General features: G+C 34.1%; 1 protein-coding gene across 1 annotated transcript in view; it reads right to left on the bottom strand.

The window, feature by feature from the left end:
- The window catches only part of LOC111087715, a 56,415-nt gene extending 40,984 nt beyond the window's left edge, over nucleotides 1-15,431 (bottom strand). The window contains exon 1 of the mRNA XM_022395329.1: nucleotides 15,243-15,431. Coding sequence (XP_022251037.1) covers nucleotides 15,243-15,301 — 59 coding nt within the window. The 5' untranslated portion in view covers nucleotides 15,302-15,431. The remainder of the gene's footprint in view (nucleotides 1-15,242) is intronic.
- Nucleotides 15,432-27,454: the final 12,023 nt, after the last annotated feature.

Genomic DNA, 27,454 nt, shown 5'->3' with positions numbered 1-27,454 from the left:
ATAGCAAACAACAAAAGATCTGATAATCCAGTGAGTGTGTCCTCGGTCAAAACTTCACGACCCAATAATTCTTACTAATAATAAAAAATAAAAACACGTTGGTTTCTAAATTTCATAACCAAATAATTACACGTGAACCAATCTTATGAAACAGTATGTTTTTACTATATATCTTTATCATATTTTTCAAGTAAAAATGAGTAACTTTAATCTCAAAGTTTCCCCATGAATGAAAATATTTTCTCATAAGTTACAGCTTTTACAGTAAGGAAGAATATTGTTTAAAACACGTACGACGTTTCGATTACTGTTGCGATCGTTCTCAAGTGAACAAGTTTTAACAGTGAAGAAGGTTTTATCAACATCGAAACGTCGTAACTGTTTTAAAATAATTTCCCTTACTGTAAAAGCTGTAACTTATAATAAAACGATACTTATAATCAATAAGTAAAGTCAAATGAAAGAATACTTTATTTTCCACCATATAACAAAGACAAAAATAAAAACTATGAAAAATGTGCTAGCTCAGCAATACAATTTAGTTTTTCTTTTACTAAAAAGCATTTTACATCTCGGGTTTCTATTTATTTTAATTTTTATTGAGGCCTTTTTATACACTTTTTCAGCGAATATAAGATAGTCTGTGAAAAAAACTGAGAACCCTAAGAAGCTGAAAATGAGGTAAAAAGAAAAGTAAACATACTGTCTTAAAATATAATTTGTCACATTTTACTTGGTTTCGAAATCAGGAACTTTCTACTGATATTATGTGAAGTATGGTTGGATGCCGTCCATACACTCAAGACACTTGGGAAGGAAAGGGACTTTACATAATAGGAATGTCGGCACTAGTGCCAAGACAGATTTTGCCTTTTACTTTGGCCCAAATTAGCTACTGATGCATTGGCTACGTAATTTATATGTTTTCCATAGTTTCTCTGTTTAACCGATAGATGCCCGTCATAGTGTATCTGTTGTAACTGAACAAAGCTCGCTTTGTTGCGATTCGATTAAATCTGAGTCTAAATTATGTAATTGCACGAAACAAATACCTATATAATTAAGAAGAAACTAAAAGCACGCGAAAGCTAAGCATTTGAACTATGTATCATAGCCCATCACAAAGAATTTATTCGTTTACTTAACCGAGCCCCCCAGTGGCACAGCGGTATGTCTGCGGACTTACAACGCTAGAAACCGGGTTTCGATACCCGTGGTGGGCAGAGCACAGATAGCCCTTGTGTAGCTTTGTGCATAATTAAAAACAAACAAACAAATACTTAACCGAAACTGGAGGAGAAATTTCCAGTTTTCTTTATCGTAAAAGTATAGTGTTTCTTGTCCTAACTTAGGTTTTACCGACGTTTTCGTTACGTGACTATTTTTAGGGCTGGAATGCCAACTTCAGTACACAAGTTCTAGTTATCATCATCAATGGTCTGTTTTAATAACCTGTTTTCATTAAATTCAATTTCCTTATGATATTCCCTTGGATATAATTATCTTTCCACAACTACTCGCTTGTGGTGAATGATAGTCTTAAGTGCGGGACGTTATGATCAGCCATATATAATCCTAATCTTTTAGTTTCATTTCACACCTGAGACTTGTGAATAACGGTTAATCCTCATAAACTATCATTATCTTAAGACTCCTCCTCGTCTTCTTCCTCTTTCCTCTCACAACCTTACTAATAGTTTCCATCACTCCTCATTCTTCATGTATTTCAAATAAAAAAAAGAAACCCAGTTTTTCTATCATTTCCATAATGAGTGAAAAGATCCTCCTGTACAACATCCTTGGGGAAATGTTTCAGCTCTGTTGTCTTCTGCTATTATAGATGTGCAGACCCTATATACTTCTGCGAATATACTTTTCTTCTTGGAAGATTTAACCGTTACAACACCATAGCCGTTATCCAAGTTTTATTCCTCATTCCTAACATTTGATGCTAATTGTTTTTGGCCTGGTTGTATGGTATTAAAAACAAACAACCAAGGTAAGGGGATGCTGTTATCTAATCGTCCATTTAATTGTTACAATTAGCGTAACTTTCGTGTTATAGATACATAGATAGTTGAACTTCTTGGAAAATCTGCTACTTTATCATTATTATAAGGCTTATTTTTCAATATAAAATTCTTTATTTACATCCGCAGCTACCTAACAAAGAACGGTATGTTGGTGTTTGTTCATCTTTCGTCGTACATATACATATGATTCTGATATTTCATCTGGAACTTTATCAAATCAAAGTAGCTGTTCAAGTTTTTAACACAAAATTGTAAAATTTATGATTTTTTTAGTTTTAAAAAAACTAACCCTTATATTAACATTATCACAAAAAAAGAAGAAAAAAAAAGATTCTGAATAACATCGGTCTGACAAGTACAGAGTGACCTCATGGTGGGGGAAAAGAGCAGTACAAGTCTCTTTACCTTTACACAAAGGAATTCTTGTGTTCTGAATCATCCCAACTGCAACTATGTGGAGAACAACAACAACGAAACGAAAAAAAAAAAAGTAGTGCGTGATTTGCCTGGTAACATCTATGCGGTGGGATAAAAGTGAGATTATCCATCTAGAACCATGGTTCTATTCATTATGAAGTGAAGTTGACCATGCACCACACAGTAGTTGCTAGACATCCATGACACAGCAGCGATTGTAATTATGATTCTGCCGCTCACACCTGCTCGTCCAGTCACGGAATACACCCCAAGTCTTTTATCACTGACAAAAAAAAATAAAAAAAAATAGGCTCGTTTCATTCCTCTTCACCTGTCCCACTTTGATTTTCATGGTTCGCCATAGAGCTTTAGAAGGGTCTGCTATATTTATCCGCCACTGTGATATTTCTATCACATTTATCTTTCTTCTAGTTCTATTGTGCACATGACTTAGAACGAACAGCCTACGGTCACCAAGCTATGAAATTATGTTTACAAAAGAAGTTTAACAATTTATTCGACATTTTATGGCGCGAAATATCTAACAATACTACCTGGATGTGACGATAAAGTGAAAGTTGCTATAGAAACATACTAAACAGAAAACTAACGCTTACTGTTGTTTGAGTATATTTCAAACAAGCTAATAAACTCTTTCACTCTGATGTGTATAGATAAACAAATCTCCCGGAGCCACGTTTGTTTTCAGATACACAATACAAAACAAAAACTATACGTTTTAATATTTCATAACTCACCTGGTTAACTTTGGGAAGTTTTGATGGGGAATGCCTTTTCTTCAGGCTGGAACGAAATTCTAAACTCAAATGTGGATGGTTAATATCAAGCTTTTCTGGGTTAAAACGTGCGCGCCCATGGCAGTGCTCTAGAAGGGTTTGTTTGCTTAGTGCAAAACCATATTGGGCTATTGGCCGTTTCCACCGCAGACAAAATTACTATGAGTTACACGTGTGGTTAAACAGTTTTGTCAGGTATTAACTGTCACTTGTTGTAGAGTCTAAAGCATGCCTATTTAACTTGCATTGAGCTGATTACAGGGAAGACTAACCAAGATGGCTGCTTCATAACTCTAACTAAGCTGGGACCAAGGTTTTGTTAACTTCCCCAAGAAATAGTGAACACCTTACTAATATCGACGTTGTGAATCTTTTGTGTTGTTTGGAGACAGGAAATTACCGATACAGCGCATTCATTTATTGGATTTTTTACTTATTAAACTAATGGTAATAGCGATTGAATAAGTAATGTACAATTACAAGATACAAAACTCGAAAAACGTGATCTATGTAGAGAAACATCGTAGAACATATTCAAGAAAAAAGTACACGATAATGATACTCAAGCCAGTAATATTATTCAAATAGCAGGGACCTGCAAAACATTTGCAGTCAAATTAGTATCTTTACTGCAACAGTACTTTTTTAAACACAGGATTTCTAGAATAATACAACACAATTCTAATTGCAGACACCAAAATCAATAAGTCTATTTGTCTTAGGCCTAACATTAGTTAAGCGTTTATTAGGTAAGGCCTATATTCGATAGAGAGATAAACTAACACTGTAACTTATGTACGTTTTTGGATTTAGTTTAGTTAGGGCTAAACATGACCGTACTTAAGTAATATCAATAAATAAACTTATAATGTTATTATACGACCTAACGTTAGACATTTTTAGAAACTTTGATATGCTTTTAATACGTTGTACAAAATTTCTACCAAAAAATATTTGCATCTGTTAAAATTAATTGCACGTGCATTTTCAGGACACACAGAAGCTGTTTATTATTACAATATATTATAATGAAAATCACGAAATGTTGCTATATATAAACGTTACTGTTCATCATCTGCCTATAATGCTAAATCATGTTAACTATTTTACTGCCACAGGTATATTCACGTCCCCATCTACAGCACGGCCATGGGAATTTGGGTTATTCCCTTCAAATTTGAATCTTCCCAAGGCTTACCGATCAATGTTTCAGATAAATAATAAAATATTAAAACTTTTTTTTTTTTTGTCTGTTGTTATTTATCTAAAAATAAACCTGGCACTAGGGGAATTGTTTATCTAGAAACGTGGCAGGGAGAGGCCAATGTAAAATAATGAGTCAGTAGAACATACAAAAAAATTTTCTAAAAGCTAATTCATACTTTTTTCCTGTGTTATTAAAGCGCAGTGTAAATACTGCGGTTATGCTTAATACATTTCGAGTTTTATTTATCTGTAAGATCGTGAATCTTAAAGTAATCAAAGACAGAATGAAACAGGTGGATAAGATTGTTAAATAGTTTTTATTGTTGATGCAGAAAAATAGAAATGCTTTCGGATATTAGAAACCTTGAAAAATACATGTAAAATGATAAACAGTCAGAGACGTCATTGTACTCTTAGATTAGAGTCCAGGTAAATAAGTACAATAAAAAAGATAAAATAGTCGCCAAGGTACAAAATATCGCTCCGCAGCTCTGAATTAACGACAAGTCCACAGTTCTTTAGAACACGCGGTACTGTCTTGCTTTTGTCAATATTGTTGATTTACATAATCGTCACCTGCTTTAGGCTTGATTGTTCAGACTCCTGCTATAAATGGTAAAATGTAAAATTCCTCACCTGAATAGTTCAGACACAATGGAGTACTATAAACAGTTGAGGAATATAAAGGTAATAGCTTTCTGTTGTCGACTTTGCTTGCTGGAGAAGGTGTGCCTCTCAGTTTCACATACATATCACTGGATTTACGTTGCTAATTTTCAACTTTTAGAATACACTCCGAAGAAACAGTAGTAGTTTCTGTATAAATCATGTAAACTTATAAAAGAATATTGTTTTACATGTTCAGAACAGTCATTATGTATACACAAAACATATTAAAAACGTTACCCAAATAATGACTTAATAATTCAACTACTAATTTTTGTGGACAGTTAAGCTAACATTATTAAAAAAAAAAGATAAAAGGTGAATTAATGAAATTGTTGTTAAGAGCAAAACCATAAAAAGATCAATCTATGCTTTACCCGGGTATCGAAACTCAAATCTTGGCGTTATAAGCCCCCAGTCTTACCGCGGAGCCAAGGAAAGGTAAAAATAGGATTGACCATCACATTATAACGTCCCCCACAGCTGAAAGAGCGAGCACATTTGATAACGGGATTCGAACTCGCGACCGCATACGAGTCGAGCGCCTTAACTACCAGGCCATAAAAAAATATATAATTTCTCTGAAAAACATGAATTGAGTGGAGTTGGGACAAGTTATAATTCGCAAATCTTCTACTTAATCGCAAAGCTGCACAGTGGGCCGTCTACACTGTACCAATCCCAGGGATCAAGCCCAGAATTCTAGCGTTTTAACCACTGAGTCGCAATGGCGGGCACTTGAAAAAGAAACGAACAGTATAATCTATGTAGATGTTTTGCAGCACACAATAAGGACCTTGATGTGACAAGCTATAAATAAATATAAATACCTGAACAGCTTTAGATTTTGTTTTTTTTTAATCTGAAATAGCACTCGTAACGAACGTTGTTTAGATCACTGAAAATGTTCTTTAATAAACGTAACTTATTTAAACTGAAAAACTGTGGGAGCAAAGACGAGCGTGAGATTCATAGTAATGCGTAACTGCGAAAATAGGAATGATAAACTAAACTTCAAAGTTTTAATAGAGTTTAAACCTTTTCAAAAATGGTTTGTATTTGTCTTTATAGCAAAGCTACTACGGCTATCTGCCACCGTTTCTAATTTTGAACTACTGATCAGAGGGAAGGTAGTCAGTCAACAGCATCCTACCAACCACCATCCACGCTAAGGGACTGGCTGTCACTCTTATAATGCACCCACAGCCTAAAGTGTGAGAAACAATTTATGGTATCGTGTGGATTAGAAACTGGATTGCCAGCTACGAAACCAAGAGCTCATCACAGGACTAACCCGAGCCCTTAAAAAAATATTTATGTTTGAGACTGTTAAATATTAGCAAATGAACGTGTGTGTGTGTAAAATAACTATGTTTCAAAAAAGTTAAAAAAACAACAGTGTAATTCAGTAAATAAATAATTTGTGAGCAAATTTAAATTATTTTCAGGTGTAACTAAGTAATATTCAATACTGTTTATTACCCTTAAAGAAACCCTTATTTATTTTAAGCACCTGTTTTAATTTTCAGAATTCGAATTAACTGAACTAAAAAAATAAGCTCCTTCTTCCAAACTATTCTGGTCGACAAGCTTGTTAAACTACATTGCAATGTTACCTCACTAATATGTCCGTGTAACTACAAATCTTTTTTTCTTTTATAATTTCGAAAGTTATTAAACCAATTTGGTGAAACTGTTAAATGCGACCCATGAGCACACTTACTGGATTCTAGTGACAGCAAGTCAAAGGTCCACCAAGTAACTAGGTAACACAAAGCAGCTGAATCTTAGGGATATACAGCATTTGTTGATTACGTAACGTTGAATTTAACTGTTGCTTCCATATTTCATTTTGAACCAAAATCGTATATTTTCTGCCAAGATATATTTAAATAAATTTTCATTACAACGGTAAAGTTATGTGTTTTAGTTAAACATCACATATATATATATATGCAGTATTGGAAATAACTATGGAAATTCACAAGCGATATACATAAAATGTTCATAAATAATGAGTAACTGCAATTACATGGTCAATTTATCCATAATACATTATTACAGAAAATACAAAATAAAAGGAAGTAAGTTTTACAATGTTACTATACGTTTATGAATTTACAATTGCGAAATATTGTTGCAAATATCCTGTATTACTCTTGTGCTTGGAGAAATAATATGATAGATAATAATCTCAATGTACCAGTCAGCATTTAGGGAGCCATCAGTTTTGTGTAAGTCACAAACACCAATGACTGAGATGTAGCCCATAGTTATATTGCCCCCCAACATGTTTCACAGTAAATATAGTTCATTAATCGTGATGCAATTCTCTTCTTTGCAGTTGAACAAACTATCGTTGGTTATTGTCATTTTTAAATAATTTGAATTTAGTCTCATCTATAAAGGTTGCATTTCCCTCAGCTTTGTTAATCTCCTTGTTTAAAGTCTAATATCGATTTCAACTTTTTTGGTTTAGTTTCTTTCCTAAGCAGTGGTTTCTGAGCAGCTACACGTTCACTGAGGCTATTTCATGCTAATGTATATATTACTGTTTCGGGATTACTTTGAGCTACTCCATTGGCAAGTTCTCTCCTGAATTGTCGTGTATCACGCATATAGCGTACCTTGAGTTAATAACAATAAATAAATTATCGGTCTTAAAATGAATAAAAAGAAATAACATTGTGGAATTATTTTTACGTTAAAAATAAGATTTGAAAATAACTTAAATAACATTGATATCTTTAGCACAAAGATACACAATAGAGTACCAGCGGTATGTCCACCAAGGGGACTCGAACCCAGGATTTTAGCGTTTTAAACCCATACACTTTATTGGTGTGTATGTGTGTGTGAGAGAAAGAGAGACAGACACACACACATTTTACTCTGTCTGTCTCGTATCTCAGTCGGTCTGGTGAGGTGAGCCCTGGTATTGAGCGTAAGGCCTCGTTGGCTCAGGACGTAGTGTATATAAATAAATGTCAATGTGTGTGTGTATATATATATATCTGTTCTTTGTACGTTTCTACGTCTTGATCAATCAGTTTACAGGATGACATGAGTAAGGTAATTGGAGGTCTGCCCCCTCTAATTTCATATGTAATTTCGGAAAAACACCAATGTTGTATATCCCCCAGCATTAGAATGAACTATGTAGAATTCTTAAAAACAGTATATCTTTCTTTACGGTATTGGTACCTTTATGTATTTTTATTGTACTTTAAATATTTATTATGTTAAGAAAGAAAAAATAAAAACACAATTTCTTATCCATACTACCCTGCTGTCGATAATTTTAGATCATGTTTTCTGTAACCGTCTATTAATACTACCCTGCGCCCCCCAGTGGCACAGCGGTATTTCTGCGGACTTACAACGCTAGAATTCGGGTTTCGATACCCGTGGTGGGCAAAGCACAGACAGCCCATTGTGTAGCTTTGTGCTTAATTACGAACAAATACTACTCTGCTGTCGATAATTTTAGATCATGTTTTCTGTAACTGTCTGTCCCTACTACGCTGCTGTCAATAATTTTAGATCATGTTTTCTGTAACTGTCTGTCCCTACTACGCTGCTGTCAATAATTTTAGATCATGTTTTCTGTAACTGTCTGTCCCTACTACGCTGCTGTCGATAATTTTAGATCATGTTTTCTGTAACTGCCTATCCATACTACCCTGCTGTCGATTAACTTTTATAAAAAACTCTTAGGCTGTACTATTAAATACGCTAAGATAATATATATATATATATATATATAATTTGTGGGAAAGGTCATCCACAATAAAATAAAATATGCTAAAGTCTAGGTTTTCCCAGTCTCAACTTTAAAACTTTTATATTAGTAATAAATTTGATTATTTTTTGTTGTTGTTATTATTTTCGGAATCGTATGAGAAACAGTTTTGAAGAAAAGTGCCAGCCAATTTTACAAGTACGAGAGATACTTGTATAATTACTCACTTGATATCTGTTAAAAGGTTTCTATCGTCTAAACTTGTACATGGTTAGTCAAAGTTATTTTTTATCTTTTAGTTGATTATAGATTATGTAATTTAGGCCATTACACTTTAAACTCATGTTACAGTAATACAATTTATAAGATAAAGACTGTTTATAGTTATGCGAAAAGCTACACAATGGGCTATATGCGCTGTGCCCATCACAGGTATCGAAGCCAGCTTTTTAGCTTTATAAACCTTCAGACTTACCACTGTTCCACTGGGGGCCAAATACAACATTATAATAAAATATTTATATTAATGATAATTTATTCACTATTTCATACAATTAAGGTTCAAACACCTATGGAAAAAAAGGAGTTCCTTGCAAGAATGCTATAAATATAGAATATACAACGAAACAAAGACACAGTTTACAATAGATCACGCGTAACTTGATATAATATATATATATATTACACACGCAAACATACACACAATTTGGTTCATCAAAATAAAACTTCCTGCTCCATAATCGACTTGTACGAAACCTTCCAAGTGTGTGATTAAAGACATCTTATTTACCCCACCCTTCTCTAAATTAAAACAATGCTGCAGCAAGTGAGGGTGTCCACGTGAAGCACATGTTCAGTTTAACTGCCATACCTGTGCACGTGTATGTATGTCTTGTTCATAAAGGAGCAGACAAACAGTCTAGCAGCTACAAACGTTCAACTATACACATCTGTGTATGAGTCAACAAACTCACCCAACCGTTTCGTATATTTACTAACGGAGATCGTAGCCGCTGTATCCACTGAACATCAAACCTACAGTTCGTTTGAATTTGTGCACAAGTGTGGTGGAAAAAATAACAACCTTACATTACAACCGTGTGTGTGTTCGTCAATTACGTCTTTATATTTACCTATCACTCTGTATTTTAGAACCTTTATCAAATTCAAATAGTTCATGGTGTAAAGTATACCATATTTCCAGGTTTAGGTAATTTTGTTCCGTCATTAAAATTCACTTACTTAATCTGGTTCACACCATAACAGTCGTATCCCAGCCGGCCTGATGACCCCTGGTATCGTGCGAAAGGCCTCGTCAGCATTGGATAGGGCAGACGTAACGTGGTTGACATATTATAACATATTCTCCTTAGCTTTCATTCATGGGTTCTTAGATTTATTGATGTAGTTTTCCCCGTTGACACTTGACCCGCAATGGGAACAAAAAAAGTCTAGCTTGCTGGTTCGCCAGTTTTTGTTAATGACAGTAAAGTTAATTAAAAGTTAATATATACTTGCTGTTAAAAAAAAATGAAATTGAAAACGTTGTTTTATTAATTCTTACCGTAAAAGTAATTTGTAAATGACACATATACGTTGATAATAATGACACTTCGCTTGCTTAAATGTGGTTCGCACCATAACAGTGGCTATTCATAAAAATTAATGTAATTCCTAGACACTACTGTATCTTTCGTATATCAGCCGACATGATGAGCCCTAGAATTGGACAAAAGGCCTCGCCGGCATGGGATTATGGCAGATGTAATGTGACTGACATATTCCTTCTTGCTTTAAATCATGAGCTCTTAGAAGTAAATGTTTAATCCGCTGTAGTAACAGAAATGTTTTCGAAATATTTAGTATGTAGTAAAAGCAGAGTATTTCATCATTTCCAATTTTCATACAGACAACTGTTAATAAAATCAACATTTCAATGCAGAAGAAAAATATGAACTGGACGACGGACTAATAAATAATGTATGAACATGCCAATTGGAAGTTATTCTAAGGTCAACTGAAATAATGAACTAAAGCTTTCAGTTTAATAAGAGCTTCTATCAAATCAAACAAAGGAAACATGTACAATTACGTAAATCAGAAAAACAGTGCATTTTATTTTTATTCTGCGATAGAACGCTTACAGATATACATGAAGAGGTGCTTCTGCAAATAACGACGGTATACTTCAAACTGGGATATAACAAACACATAAGTTTAAGTTTAGGGCAGCCGAGAGTTTGTTTATTTGTTTGTTTTTGAATTTCGCGCAAAGCTACACTAGGGCTATCTGCGCTAGCCGTCCCTAATTTAGCAGTGTAAGACTAGAGGGAAGGCAGCTAGTCATCACCACCCACCGCCAACTCTTGGGCTACTCTTTTACCAACGAATAGTGGGATTGACCGTCACTTTATAACGCCCCAACGGCTGAAAGGGCGAGCATGTTTGGTGGGACGGGGATTCGAACCCGCGACCCTCAAATTGCGAGTCGAGTGCCGTAACCACCTGGCCATGCCGGGCCGGAGGAGTTATGTCACAGACTTTCTTTGGAAAGGTATATTTCCATATCGAAATTATTAAATGATGTAAACTAAAGTAAACGACATTTAATATTTTTTTTTCGTGAAAGCAAAAATACCCATATAGAAAAGCGTTAAGACCAGCAATGAATTCCAAAACCATACTCTAAAGTCATACTAGAACAACGTCGTTAAACCCAAAGTGTTTAAGGGGGAAAAAATCCTCTGAACCAAAAGGTTATCGCGATGAAGCTGAGCATATCTCTTGGCATCAGTTTTAGAAAGACAATAAACAACGATTTAAAGATGAAAAAGGTACGCAAACTTCCACTAAAACAATAAAGGGATTTGGATGAGAAAAATGGCCAAGGACACTAAGATCGTAGCAACCCATTCAACAACATCAGGGCAGTTCCTAAAGGAAGCTGGTTGGTGTGTGTAAGTGGGAGAGGTGGTGGGGGAATAATACATTTGTTGATTAATCTAATCCTATGTAAAAAAGATTAAAAAGGTATTCTGAAACTAGAAACCGTCGATTAAATAATTATACCTTCGTTTCATAAATATCACACACACACACACATAACAGTAAACGTGTGAATATCAGAAAAACTTACACCTACACCTTAACATATGCTTATATTAATAAAAGTCAGACAGAACATAACATTCATACATACTATACAGATGTGTGTGTGTATAAAACCTGTAGTCAGTCAGCAGAGTCAAACACTATACTGAACTATCATAGTTCACCATCTCACATTCATTTGAAAAAGTGTAGAAGTTGACCAGAATTTGTTGCCTGTACTCATTCACCCACTAACTGCAAATTATGGGGGACCCATCCCCACACACATATGATCGGAACATTCCTAAACCAAATATCTGTCAATTCCTCTGATGCATATTCAATGGATTTTTGTTCCTTTGTTCTGTTTAAATGTGGTCTCAAAAGCTGAGTCCAAGTACGATAAAGTGTAAAGTTTACGGTCTACGATTGACCTTCCTTTGTAAAATAATGTTTCAAATGTACAAATAGATTTTCAGTAATAACTCGCTGTGGATAGACTTAAAAAAAAACTGTGGGGGTCAGTACTGTATTTACTCAAGCATTATAAAGTCAACACAACCAGCAGTTTTTTTTGTTGTTGTTTTGTTATTGCTGAAATGTTTTCACTTGATAGCTGATGACTGTTATACATACTGAAGCACGGTGATTCTGAACGTGGTCCAATTTGAAAATGCTACAATAAGAAAACATTTTCATTTGGGTGTGAAATTTTAGTAAATTTCTAAATTTTACATTATATTATTACATCTCCTCAACACCAAATTTGTTTTTATATTAAGGGGGCATAATATTTTTTGAGGTGGGCATGGAGCAAAAAAAGGTTAAGAACCACTGCTGTGGCACTTTCCTGTGACATTCTGCCGGTTGTTGTCATAACACTGTTGAGGACAGTGGTCAGCTCATCGATGTTAAGTGTTCGGTTTAGAGTTTTGGAATGGTATATAATTCTACTACAAGTATATGATGAGGAATAAAAGGAATTGATGACAAACATAAGCGAATGAAACTAACTAACTAACATGGCAGTAATTTAGGTTTTATATCTAGTTAGTAATGAAGCCGCCGTAGTGTATATTTTTCATTTATAGCTTATCACCGCTCAAGTGGTAAACAAAAATGTGGTTAACTATTTCTTTTTTTTTTTTGGTGGTTTGGGTCTAGGCCGGGCAGTGACATGTTAAGCAGTACGATTGAACTAACCCTATGACTTAATCAACATCATTAAATTTCGTGAATAGAGATTTGTATTTTGCACCATCTGTCAATTAACGAATTCGGTTGCTCGTGTCATTTATTTTTTTAATTCGATATTTTTGAAACAGTCTCTCCGTAAAGGTGATATCTCGTGTGAATGGTGACGTCACCGTAAATCTAGATTCACTGGACTAAGAACACGTCAACAACAGATTTCCCTAAAAACAAGATAGTGGTTTTGCAACAAGCGGAAATATGTTCTACAAGTGTTGAAAGTAGAGATAACATCTTATTAAGTTCCAAAACGTATATGTAATTTACTGAAATATATGCGGATATTTAAAGTTTACAATTACATAGAATGATGATTTACGAAAACGTTATGAAATAGAAGTGGTATAGCACAACCTGACAGTTGCAAATTATCCCTAACAAATACTATGTTCAATTCAGGGTGGTTTATACTCTTTTTCTGATAAAAAAAAAGTACCAACATTCCACGCAAAGGTAATTTATTATTTTTACAGGGCGCCTCAGAAAAGATGCTGATGCTTGTGAAGCTATAAGTGAAAATCTAGTTTTATAAAAATACTTTTATTACACTTTCCCCTAAGTAACATTTCGTTAGTCTATTTATATGACAAATGTTTAAGAAAGAATGTATGTTGTGAAACCAGTAAAATATTCTCTGTGTGTGTATTAAAACATACAAACATATACATAAAACATACACGCAATTAACAATGATATAATTTTATATGGAATACCGTTAAAAACAGAGAAAATTACTACGAAAAAAAACCACTCAATCTAAACACACACACACACATATTAAACTACTATTTTTTTATTCTCATTCTTATTTCACCGTTTTGTTATTCTGTAGTTTCTATATCATGCAAGTTTCATTTCATTAATAATTACATGCTTTTTCGCTCAATTTGGCATGTTTATAGTTTTATATAAATTACCTGTATAAATTTTAGTGTTAGTGTGTATGTGTACGCGCGCGCGTGTACAAGATATAAAGCTAACACTTTGAAAACTTTTCTTTTGAATAACGAATGTTGTGTTTTACATTTTCATGCAATCTCCGTGTGTTTCTTATACAAACAGGAACCCTTGTCCAACTAAATAAACTTTTTAAACGAATCTGATGGGTCGTTGACTTTTATAACTTCTTAATCACCAACTCATTTTACACTTTATCTAATCCACTGGTGTTGATTGAATGTTCTGAATACATCTCAAAATATGATGATTCAAACTGCCAATACCAGCTATCTGACAAAATCGATATGATAATTTCAGTTCTGATAAAACAACCTTTTTATTGAAATAACAAGGTCGCTAACCATTTAGTATTTCTTATTCAAGATAACTAAAGTAAACCTTCCCATTCATTAACATAACTAACAAAAATGTGAGATTTCAAATAACAAGCCAAAAAAATACTTCCTCACATATGTCATTTGAAAAATGTACAACTTTTAAAAACAGTAAATTAAAAAAGATGACACGAAGAAAAACTCGCTGAAAAGAGTCAAAAAGCTCCAGGCCCAGGCCTATTTATCACCGGCATATAGACTCAATCGACTTTTTTTAAATACATTTTTCTAAGCTATTTGTGCACTAAAGAGCTTAAGTTACGGGTCCATGACTTGGTTACGGGGCCGCTGATAATTTATGTCACACACACACACACAGACAAAAATCCGTCAGTATTGCAATTATTCCCACTAATTACTGCTAGGGATTTTTATATATATTTTATATAAACAATTAATAATTTTACCAAATCATTTGGTCAGTTCTTTACACTTAAAATTAAAGTGTATAAATTTACTCAGTATGTCTCTGAACGGTATGTCGATAACCGGTAATTTCAGCCTAAGCAGTCTGACTTAACTGGTTAACTTGCACAAAAATAACGTCACGTTTGTAACATACTCAGTTAATGTTATTTACATTTATGAAAAATAATTAAACATCAGTATAGACTTACTCAGTACATATCATTTATACTATTATTAACTGGTTATTCTAAGAGTCACAAGCCAATCTCATTTACCTTAACAAATATCAAAATCATACCTCAATAATTTAGTAGGCAGGAATACCCGTTTCCACTTCTTCAGGTCTGGCCATACCATGGTGTAACTTGTAAGTTGTCTTACAAGTAAGATTCAGTTTCAAATTATGTTCAAGTTCAAAGTTGAGCAAGTTTACACTTGCACTTTTTAAAGTCAGGTTACCTGTTCCGCAGGCTATGGAATCTTGGTACGAAACTATATCACGATAGGGAGAAAAGGCAAAGGAACTCTGAATTTCAATTTTGAATTTTCAAAATTATATAAAAAAAAGATGTTTCACCTTACACTAGCACCGAAAAACTAGTTCAAAAGTAGGCCTAACCAAGCCAAGAACACTTCAACTCACGCCTACTTTTTATCGTACGTTCTTGCAATTAAACCGGACTTACCGGTAACATACTGAAGGCGAGTATAGTAGTAGTAGTAACGGCTGTTGCTCACAAAATAACTTTAAATTCAATAAAGAAGGTACTAGTACATACACGTATTTTTTAGCTGTATGTCAGTGACTGCAATACGTTTATAAGTTATTTATAAAGTACCTCCAGTATTAATCACTAAAACATCATTCTAATATCGTCACACAAAGGAATAAAAAATTTAAACATATACAGCTCAACAGTAGAAGTGTATTGGCTTACAACGCTAGACGCCACCAGCGTAGAATATTTTTGGTCTGGAACAAAAGAGGGCGCTAGCATGATTTATAAATATATATTGTTTTCTTTCTCTTCACAGGAAAGAGATAAAAAATGAAATTTGTTTTTGTGTTTATTCTTGCATAAAGCAATACAATGGTTCACCTGTACAGTATCCAACTCGGGGATCGAGACCCAAATTCTAACGTTATAAGCACTTAAAATAACCGCTGAGCTACCAGAGGAACACAAATTAATGTAATAGGTATATAAAGTGAGAAACATGTTTGCGTTTTCTGTATGCACTAGTAACAGACCACTATAGTTGTTCTTTTTATCATTTATATCCAGGAACGCTAGCATTTGTACCTTGTGATTTCTAAAAATATAGGCCCGGCATGGCCAGGTGGATAAGGCGCTCGACTCGCAATCTGAGGGTCGTGGGTTCGAATCCCCGTTCCATCAAACATGCTCGCCCTTTCAGCCGTGAGGGCGTTATAAAGTGACGGTCAATCCCACTATTCGTTGGTAAAAGAGTAGCCCAAGAGTTGGCGGTGGGTGGTGATGACTAGCTGTCTTCCCTCTAGTCTTATACTGCTAAATTAGGGACAGCTAGCGCAGATAGCCCTCGTGTAGCTTTGCGCGAAATTCAAAAACAAACAAACATCTAAAAATATATTCTTCCAAAATAGGTTGATATTGTCCACTCATATTCATACACTCTATTGTCATTCATAACTAAACCCCAAACCAGGTTACGAAAGCTAAGTTTCTATTATATTTCGTCTGTAGCAAAAAAAATGACAGTGTATAATAAAGAATCAGACTTTTAATTAGATTATGCAAACAGTACTATTAAGTCCCATACAGCTGTAGTGTACTGACCCTCTATACGCAATATCTGCAAACTAAAAATTGTTTTTTGTTTTATAAAATTTTCTTGCAAAGCGACACAATGACTATCTGCGAATAACCGTTCCTAATTTTGAACTGATAGATTATAGAGAGGGCAAGTAATCAAAAGCACCCTCCGCCAACGTTTGAGCTGCTCTTGTCTCATTCAGTAGTGAAATTTGGCCTTCAATGAACATGAATCTTTAGACTTACAGTCCGGGCACGCTAGCGGCTAGGTTACGTCAGATCGTGCAAAAAATATATAGCTTGGGCGTAAGCATTGCTTCAAATAACGTCATATCTTTTCAATCTAAACTTTTGGCAGTGATATATTTCATCAATATTAAAGTTTAATTATTTCGGTAAATCAAATAAAAGTATGATAATTATAAAATTGTTTAAGGATTTTTCAAAATTTGCAATCATATTTAGAAAAACTTATATTTATTTAATTTTTTCAAAAGCTACTAAGCATGATATTACAACTACATTAAACAAAATAATATTTTGCAGCTCGTGAAGTTGATAAAACATTGTTTTAGTGTTTTTAGGGACAATAATTACAATATAATATATCAATGTTTTTATTATGGCAAAGAAACTTTAAAATATATGAGTAAAATATATATATAGCATTTTAAAGCTTTGGGTAATAACAAAATATTTGTTTCAGTAGCTAGAGTTAGTAAAAATATGTTCAAGATTCTAAAGTTGATAAAGTGATAAAATAATGATTTAAAGTTCTTAAAGTTTTATCAATAAAATATTGTTGTAATGGTTAATAATGGTGAGCGGGTCCTTATAGATTATTCGATAGAGAGATCAACGTTAAGTCTGGTCTACTTAAGATAACGAAAGCATTTTATTTCTTCGACTACAAGTTCATAAGTTTTATGTAACTAACCTAACGTTCACCGATCGATAAGCCTAACTTCATAATTCCACTTACTTAGTAATTCTCTTAGGTATTGCACTTCTCGTATGTCTATTACTGCGTCGCCAAAGGAAACTCGAAATTTAAAAAACTGAACTAAAAAACTGTTTATATCAATTTAATAAGTTGCAGACTTATTCATTGGCTAAAACCACTCTCTCAATAATTTGCTAAGTTCACTGTCTAACTTCATCATCAGTTTACTCTAGCCTAATTCGTATTTTATATTGCTCAGACTGTTCTAAACTTGGGATAAAAATTCCAGTTATGCATTCAAAGCGTGATGTTAAACTTCCTTACGACCGAACAACAACACATATTTCGAGAAAAATCTACATATAAAAATATATACTACAAAATATAGACACTACATTTGAAGAGTTACATTATTTATTGTATAGCGGGTCATTGCTGACATTCAATAAAAATATTTTTTCTCATTTAATGGTTTTCTTTTAGAACTGAAAAAAAGATAGCACATTAACAACGAATGTGTTCAATATTAATCTAATTTTCGAGAAGAAATATCTTGAATTTTACTATTATATATATATATATCATACACTTGAACGTTTTTAATTTAGAGATACGAGCCCCCCAGTGGAACAGCAGTATGTCTGCGGACTTACAACGCTAGAAACCTGGTTTCAATACCCGTGGTGGGCAGAGCACATATAGCCCATTGTGTAGCTTTGTGTTTAATTTCAAACAAACAAACAATAGAGATACGATAGGTTTGGCTTGAATTTGGCGCAAAGCTACGCGAGGGTTATTTGCGCTAGCCATTCCTAATTTAGCGCCCCCTAGTGGCACAGCGGTATGTCTGCAGATTTACAACGCTAGAATCCGGATTTCGATACCCGTGGTGGGCAGAGCACAGATAGCTCATTGTGTAGCTTTGTGCTTAATTACCAAAAATTACAAACAGCAGTGAAAGACTAGAGAGAAGGCCGCTAGTCATCACCACCCACCGCCAACTCATGGGCTACTATTTTTTACCAACAAATAATGGGATTAATCATCACATTATAACCCCCCCTACGGCCGAAAGGGCAAGTTTAGTAGGATGGGCATTCGAAACCACGACCCGCAATTTGCGAGTCGACTTCCCTAACCACCTGGCCAAGCTAAGCCAGACATACGATAGAAAATACATTATATTAAACATCATGCTCGTATTTTTAATAACAAATGTGAACTTGTGGTGAACTGATACATAAGTTGCTTAAGTACAAGCTACTACATTTATTTTTAGCATCAAAGATGTTGACACTATTGACAAAATACACTCTTTCCTAGAATCACAGTATGAAGAAGTATAATATAGTTAGAACAGATCCCCACGACTTCAAGAACCTTTTACGTTTGGACCGACTTTACCTTTACTTCTGGACTATTTTAACCTCTAGGTTTAACCTGCAAGTTTGGATTACCTTTTTTAGCTACTTTGACTTGACTAAAGTTGACCTACGTATTGCCTTTATTTCAAGTTCTGGACTATGAGTGTTTTTTAACCTTTGGTCTTTACTGCTTGTAATTTATCCTCCAAGTCTGGGTTATTTTTAACTAATGCCTTGGTAATGAGTACTTTATCCTCTATACCTAGAAGGTTACCTTTTAAGTTTTGATTTTTTTTTTTCTCTAGACCTAGATTTTATTTTACCTTCTTAGCTACGACTCTATTTACTTTACAAGTCTTAATTTTGCTTGATCACGAAGGTCTTGACTTACGTTTATTGTTTAGGGTTTAATACTTTTATCATTCAAGTCTTAAATTTATCGAAACTTTTAGGTTTTGATTTTGTTTATCATTTTATTTTACCTTATAGGTTTGAATTCATTAAGATAACTTTATATTGCCCCCCCCCCCCCCAGGTTATTATTTCTTTTTTACAAAACTTTTAGCACTTGACGTTTCACCTTCTAGGTTTTAAACAACTTTCTTTAGCCCTAAAAGTTTTGAATTTCTTTACTATATTTATATCTTAATTTCCATTTTACCACCAACACTCGCTCTTTTTCATATTCTTAGTCTTAATTCCTGGTGTAAGTAACGTTGGTACAGTCCTCTATAAAACAACTTACATACTTGACGAATTGTCCATTACGTCAGTGTATAGTATTCTTATACTAAGTAAAATTAACAGCTTTTAATCAAAGTTAATTGCTAGTTTCATATACTACAATCAACAGAGACGATGTTGTATACAATGAGGCTTTTATATAGTGGTCTTCACACATTCTGTTGAATCAAGTACATTAACCTGTACAGCGCTCTCTTTGTGACAGAAGAGAAAGAAGTAGCCTGGTAGTGATTTATTGTGATGCCCATACAGGGTTGTTCAAGGACTAACGACTCTACTAGTTGAACTGATCATGGATCCAGTATGAACGTACGAATATGTTGACATGAACAGTTTGGAGCGGGAAAAAAAAACAAACAGTTAACTAAAACGGGAAGCAAAACTATAGTATCAACCAATAAAAACTGGCTCAAAAATTAAAAGCAGTATAAAATCAGGACAAACAGTAGACAGAACGATGGCTAACATTGAAAGGACTGACTGGATGTGTGAATATACTAAAATAAAAGGTGGTTAAGTGTTTGTAATAATAATAATGCAGGGATATAAATGGTCATGAAAACGGTGTTGTTTTGTTGTCATCAGTTGTCACAAGTATTATCAATAGACATCATAAATATTGATCAAGTTTAGAAAGATCCATTCTCATCTTTTAGCTTTAGATCTCTTCTTAAACGTTGAAGTTATTATCTGATATTAACAAATATTACAACTCAACAGCTTTAAGACCAATTTAATAGCAAGAATTCCGTTAGATCAGTGGTTTCCAAACGTTAGTGGGCTGCAATATGTAATAATGATCCTGAAATGTTTTTGAATAAACAATAAATAACACAAACTATAAGAATATTACTAGCCCTTATTGGATTATATTAGAATAAGAACCCCCATTTCCTCATTTGAGAAATGGTACAGAAAATTACTCAGTTTGGGTTAGCTTGGGAAAGTTTGGGAACCTTTATTTTAGACTATTACCTGACATTCATGAAAGGTTGGATGAGTTTATTATTCATTACGTAAAACCCCAAATATGTTTGATCTCCTAAAAGATAAGACAGATTCCATAAACATTTCTACATATATGAACATACCTATATGTTAAGCGTTAATTTAACCATATTTTATACACATAACAAAACAATATGATAAATTAACATCTAAATAAATGAGACTATAATAGATCCAAATATTTATATTTCCAGTAACTGTTAAATATATAACACATTTATATATATATTTATATATGTGGGTGTGTATATGTATGTATTATGTTATTACATTATGCAAAGTTGGACTATAGATGTTTCCACAATTCACTAATATTGTCAAAGTATCTGTTGCACAAGTTATGGAAATAAACACACACACCCCTCACAAACCAAAAGATACTCGTGGCTTCGAAACATACTTTAACATTGTTGTTTGTTATTAAACACAAAGCTACACAAAGGGCTATCTGTGCTCTGCCCACCACGGGTATCGAAACCCAGTTTCTAGCAGTATAAGTTCGCAGACATACCACTGTGCCACTTGGGGGCAATTCTGTGTAACACTAGGCGCGGAAGAAAACAAAGAATGTGTGTTAGATATATATATATATATTTTAGAAAAACTTACTACGTAAAACATGGTTTTGTTCTAGCATAGCGGTGGAAATCTTGTTATATTTTTTAAACATTGCTCGGACATATCGTGTGACTTAACATGCAAATTTAATTATATTAATTGTTTTATTTTAATATTTTCCCTCTATCTATCAAGATGTCAGAAAGCTAGGTTAAAACAGGTATTGAGAAGTTTTCTTAGAATCACCATAATTCTACTTTCTTTTAGTTTACTTATATTAGAAATTATAGTTTTTATTTTAAGTTTCAAAGTTTGGCGAATTTCAAAAAAAAAAAGCTTTAGTAAACATGATGTACCTAACGCCATGATTTAATGATGTTTTGAAACATCTCAGTATTCGGGGTAATCTACATAAGATTTATCTTAAGAGAGAACTGAACTAACACGCATGAAAGTGTTTGGTAAAATTCGTTTTAACAAAAGTTGCAGCAATGAAGCTTTGTTAGTATATGTTCTGTTCCACATTGTTCGTGTAATCGTCCAAGGGTGTCGGCACGTAATGCGTTTCTACTTATGTAATGAATTATTGTACCTGAATTTAGTTTTATAACATTAATGTCACATGTAATATGCGATGTTCAGAAATACGATTAATGCCTTTTTTTTTTTGAAGTACATGACAACTGCGTAATTTCACTAAAGCAACACACATGATAGATCGTACAGAATTGATTAGAAATACCCACTTCAGCATTACGATAATTTATTTTCTTAGAAATGTCAGCGGAAGAAGTATTATGGGTAGAAAGTGTGTAAGTTTATCTATATAATTGATTGAGCAGAGTTATAGCTCGGAACAGTAAAGAAGATAAAACTATCCACATGAAACTACTCACATTACCAGGGATATAAAATTTTCATTTTAGACTACACACATTACCAGGAATATCAATTTTATTTTCAGGTTAGACTTCATACATTACCAGGAATATCATTTTTTTTCAGGTTAGACTTCACACATTACCAGGGATATAAAATTTTCAGGTTAGACTTCACACATTACCAGGAATATCATTTTTTTTTCAGGTTAGACTTCACACATTACTAGTAATATCAATTTTCCAGATTAGACTACACACACGTTATCAGGGATAACAATTTTCATATTAGATTTCACACGTTATCAGGGATAACAATTTTTCATATTAAACTACACATTACCAGGGATATCAATTTGGAACTTGTGATCCGCAGCCTAGCACACTAATCACTAAGTCACTGCTAATTCCTGATACCAGTGTCAAGTCTTGAGACGATATTCTCTTAAATACATTTGCTATCGTTTCATAACTCAGGACTCCTCTGAACTGATATTAAGAACTATGCACATCCAATCTGATGATACAGATTATAGTTTTATATTGTACATCAAAAAACAAAGCTTTCGTAATATCAAAATATGAAAAAGGAAAAAAGTAAGCAAACTATGAATACGAGGACCCATGGTTCGAGTTCCAATATCATTCCTTGGGTGCTTTATAAAAGAAACGATCAAATTCCATTATTCGATTAGAGTAGCCCAAGAGTTGGCGGTGAATGTTATTAACTAGCTACTTCCCTGTAGGGTATCAGTTTAACATTAGGGAAGACTAGCGCAGATCGCTCTTGCGTAGCTTTGCGCGAATATCCGAAATAATTTTGTTGCTAAACACAATGCTACACGGTGGAATATAAGTGTTCTGCTAACAATATTTACCTTTGAGCCATCAAGGAACATTCAAAATAAACATTGTTTTAAGTATGGACTAACTAATGCTGTGAATTTTACTGAAAACTGGAATTTTATTAGCGATATTGGACTTTTTCTTTTTTTTTTTGAACACATGCTTACATATTTCAGGTTATAACTGAGTAACAATTTAATGATTTTCAAATCACGCTAAAGTTTCTGCTTCTGTAGAGGAGTCTTTATTAAGTATTGTAAATTGTTTTCAAGCTCGTGCTCGTGTGAAAACCTTAATTAAATTGATTTCAGCTCTAATCAGACGTAAGTCTCAGTAAGCTTTTACCCTCCTTAAATGTGGAGCCAGGTAAACTACGTCAGTTGTTTGCTAATTGCGAGAATTGTTATGTTAGAAGCACAGTAGTTTCTGGAATATGACTAAGTCTTTGGTGATTTTTTCTTGAATTTAAACGGTAAACAAATCAAAAAATATCACTACATATTTGTAAACTGATGTATTTTCATTAAGCCACAGGCAAACAAAGAGTTCATGTACGTCTTGATTGTTATGGTTTTGTAGGTTATTATACTAATTGTTTGAGAAATGCTCGTTGATGAACAATTTTCTATTTGCCCCTCTAAACAAGCATCCGTTTGGATACTTGTTGACGATGTTATACTGTCTGTACGAGAGTTAATTTAAAAATGATGCGTATCCACGAGTACACTAAAAATCATTGAGGTAAAGTGCATACAGGTGGCTATTTTTTTTAAGTATAAAAATGCAACACTGTATACGAATTTTATATGAGAGTGAATAAAGTGAGGCTATACAAGTGACTCAAATGTTGTATTCAAAACATTTTAACGTGTTCTGTTTATTCAATAGTAGAGTAAACGAAACCAACATAATTAATTTACATAAACCAAATATAATTTACAATTCGGGGCCACTTGTTCTTTTGTAGATCACCAAATCGACACGACACACATTTCAGACGATCAAAAATGTACAGTTTCCTCTCTCCTTCACCGAAATGGTTAGCATGCCCCCACAGGGAATTCATGGGTCTATGGTCAGCGCCCGCACTTTGGGAACGTGAACGCGTTATAAGGTTTGTTTGTTTGTTTTGAATTTCGCGCAAAGCTACACGAGGGCTATCTGCGCTAGCCATCCTAGTTTAGCAGTGTAAGGCTAGAGGGAAGGCAGCTAGTCATCACCACCCACCGCCAACTCTTGGGCTACTCTTTTACCAACGAATAGTGGAATTGACCGTCACACTATAACGCCCCCTCGGCTGAAAGGGGCGAGCATGTTTGGTGTGACGGGGATTAGAACCCTCGACCCTCAGATTGCGAGTCGAGCGCCCTAACCACCTGGGCATGCCGGGCCCCGCGTTATAAGAGTAGCGCAAGAGTTGGCGGTGGGTGATGTTGACTAGCTGGCTTCCCTCTGGTCTATCAGTTCAAAACTAGATATGGCCATGCACAGATATCCCTTGGGTAGCTTTGCGCGAAGATTTTAATGGGCATAAACCTCTTCCCCTCCAAAAGCCATGGTTTACTGCGAACAATCTTTACATTACAGATTCAGGCAAGTCTGAGTAGATGTTGCTATACTAGCGCAGAGCTACACAATGAGTGTTCTCTCTCTCCACCGCGGGGATCGAACCCCATATTTTCTGAGTTGTAAGTCCGTAGAGTTACCGCTGACCCATGGGGGATCCAAGCAAGTAAACAAATAACTTACTGAAAAACCAGAAAAAAAACGTTTTTTTAACTGATATATTAAAAAATTAGGATTGCGAAGATTGATAATTCAGGACTTTACTTGCTATTTATAAGAATATTTTATCCACCATAGAAACTAACAAACCAATTGCAAATTAAATATTTCCAGTAATCTAATAGTATTAGGTTTCTAGTGGATTTTACTCGTCTTTTCGCTGAGCAGTTTACATGCCACATCAGTACAGCTGTTGAAAAATACTTAAATATAATTTACAAGAATTGTATTATTAGCCAGTTATTTACCTCAAATCCATTATTTAACTTTTTTTTCCAGATTTGAGTGGATGCAGAATCCAATTTGGTTGTTGTTGTTTTTTAAAGCTAAAGTTGAAAACAATAGAATAATTTTCAAGGCTGCCTCAGTTGTATTATGAATTGATATTTAACTAATGTAGTCATCTACATTACTCTCCACTAACCCCATTCAAAAATTAATGGTTCAAAACACAAAATACCCTCCCCACCTGTCAACAGCGATCTGGTAACCTTATTTTCTTCCTCATCCAGATATTGAGCATATTCAAATCATTGAGTGGAGTGCCCATTTTTCGTAAAATAGAAAAATAAAAGCCATTTCTACGGAATATTTTTGTGCCTGCGTATGTTTGGCATATTTTTAGTAACCCTTAGCGACATTTAACGACTGTGGTTGCCAGTGTTTCCAAGGGAGACCGGAAATCGAGATCAGCTGTCATTCCACATATTCATTCATCACATGAAGATAGCGGTACAATAAGCGTCTTGGCTCCGTAAACTCCTTATTCGTTTGAAGTAACTCTACTTTCTGTAATTATGGGTGGTGTAAAATGTGACGAAAATCCGTAAAGATAAGGAGCGTCAGTAATATGGTGGGACCAAAGAAAATAAATGCTAGTTGTCAAGAGTTTCTTGTGTGAAATCTAAAAGCTGTGAAAAATATGAGGTCGTAAAACATTAGAGCCATAAAGTACTGTTGACTCATAATGTTCACAGTGTAGTTTAACAACTATATTTAAGACTTAAGTCATAAATGAGTTGTAATGGAATATAATATTGAAAGAAACGAAAAGAAAAGGGGTGCATACAAATCTGGAAATATCTTCAAGTTCCGTTTAGTACAAATTAAAAAATTCAAAGATAATGGTTATTTGAAAGCCCTAAAATGTAATAAAAATGTTCACATTGATTTGACATGAATTACTTTTCTAAACTAAACAGACATTTTAACCTTTTCTCATATCTACCATTTATAGATTATTAGCTGAGCTGTAATTAAAAGAGACCTTTATCATTTATGAAAAAACAAGAAGGAGAAAAAATGTGGGAGAATCTCGTGTAATTTTTCTTTATAATTGTATACACACATAATAAATCTTGAAGGAATCATAAAAAAAAGTTTTGGTACGACGTTAGTTCCCTATAAAGGTCAAAATTAACCGCAAGTATACTGATAAGAAAATATGCTATGCTTTATTAAGTACTTAGCAGACACTATATTTTGTGTACGTTGATATTCAGAAGTTTATTTTTTTTAGGTTACTGCGGATTGTGAATGAATGGATGTTTCTACAATGAAGTATAAAAACAATAATTTTTTACTACTTTACATACAGATTCGCCTTTCAAGACCACTTCAATGAACACTGCTGTTTCTTTTGGAAGGCTGTTAAACATGTGTTATTTAATCTCAATAACTCCTTGTTTGACTTTTATAGATTTTTTAAGTTCCTAATAAGTCATAAACTACTTATTATATAATACTTTTAAAACTTTCCCTTGGGTTTTATGAAAGGAACAATAAAATAAGAAAATGGGGCATCAATACCCATAACTTACGTGAAAAAATTAGAAAATGGGGCATAATTACCTATAGCCTACATAGAAATAAAACAAGAAACTCTGAAAGTGGACTGTAATCACTCATATTTTGCCCCCCAGTGGCGCAGCGGTATGTCTGCGGACTTACAACGTTAGAATCCAGGTTTCGATACCCGTGGTGGGAAGAGCACAGATAGCTCATTGTGTAGCTTTGTGCTTAATTACAAACAAACAAACAAGTGCTTAACTTCAAACAAACACCCATATCTTACGTATAAATCAGGAAAAAAAATCTGAAAATAGGGCATCATTACCCACAACCTACGTAAAACAAAACACGAAAATGAATCATAATATCTATCGTCTACGTAAAAATGAAGACGAAATTATAAGTATGTAGGGTAACTCAACTTTCAGAAAAGGCTTGGGGGAGAGGGCAAAGAGAGCTGGCCTAGCGTGCCCCCCCCCCTCAAATTCAACCAGGGACGCTACGCTATAGCGTATTTTGCGTATATGTGTTGATCTGGCCTGCATACAAATATTTCATAGAAACTGCGATTCTCCACCCCTCTGGAGTTTGGGGGTTGCTCACAAATGCACTCCTGAGTTAAACTGCAAGTATTGAAAGTTTAAAGTTATGAAATTAATAATAAAACTATACAATCATGTATATTCGAAGTATGAAATTCTTACACCTTTACAAACAAATGAATAAAGAAAATAAAGTGGTATTCTCCCCAAACCATCACGCTGAAACCACCATGCTTCACAGTTGGCTGCAATCTG

This window comes from Limulus polyphemus, unplaced genomic scaffold (genome assembly GCF_000517525.1).
Source record: "Limulus polyphemus unplaced genomic scaffold, Limulus_polyphemus-2.1.2 Scaffold75, whole genome shotgun sequence".
Classification (NCBI taxonomy): Eukaryota; Metazoa; Arthropoda; class Merostomata; order Xiphosura; family Limulidae; genus Limulus; species Limulus polyphemus.
The sequence above is the reverse complement of the archived record's forward strand: the minus strand, read 5'-3'. Positions and strand labels throughout refer to the sequence as shown.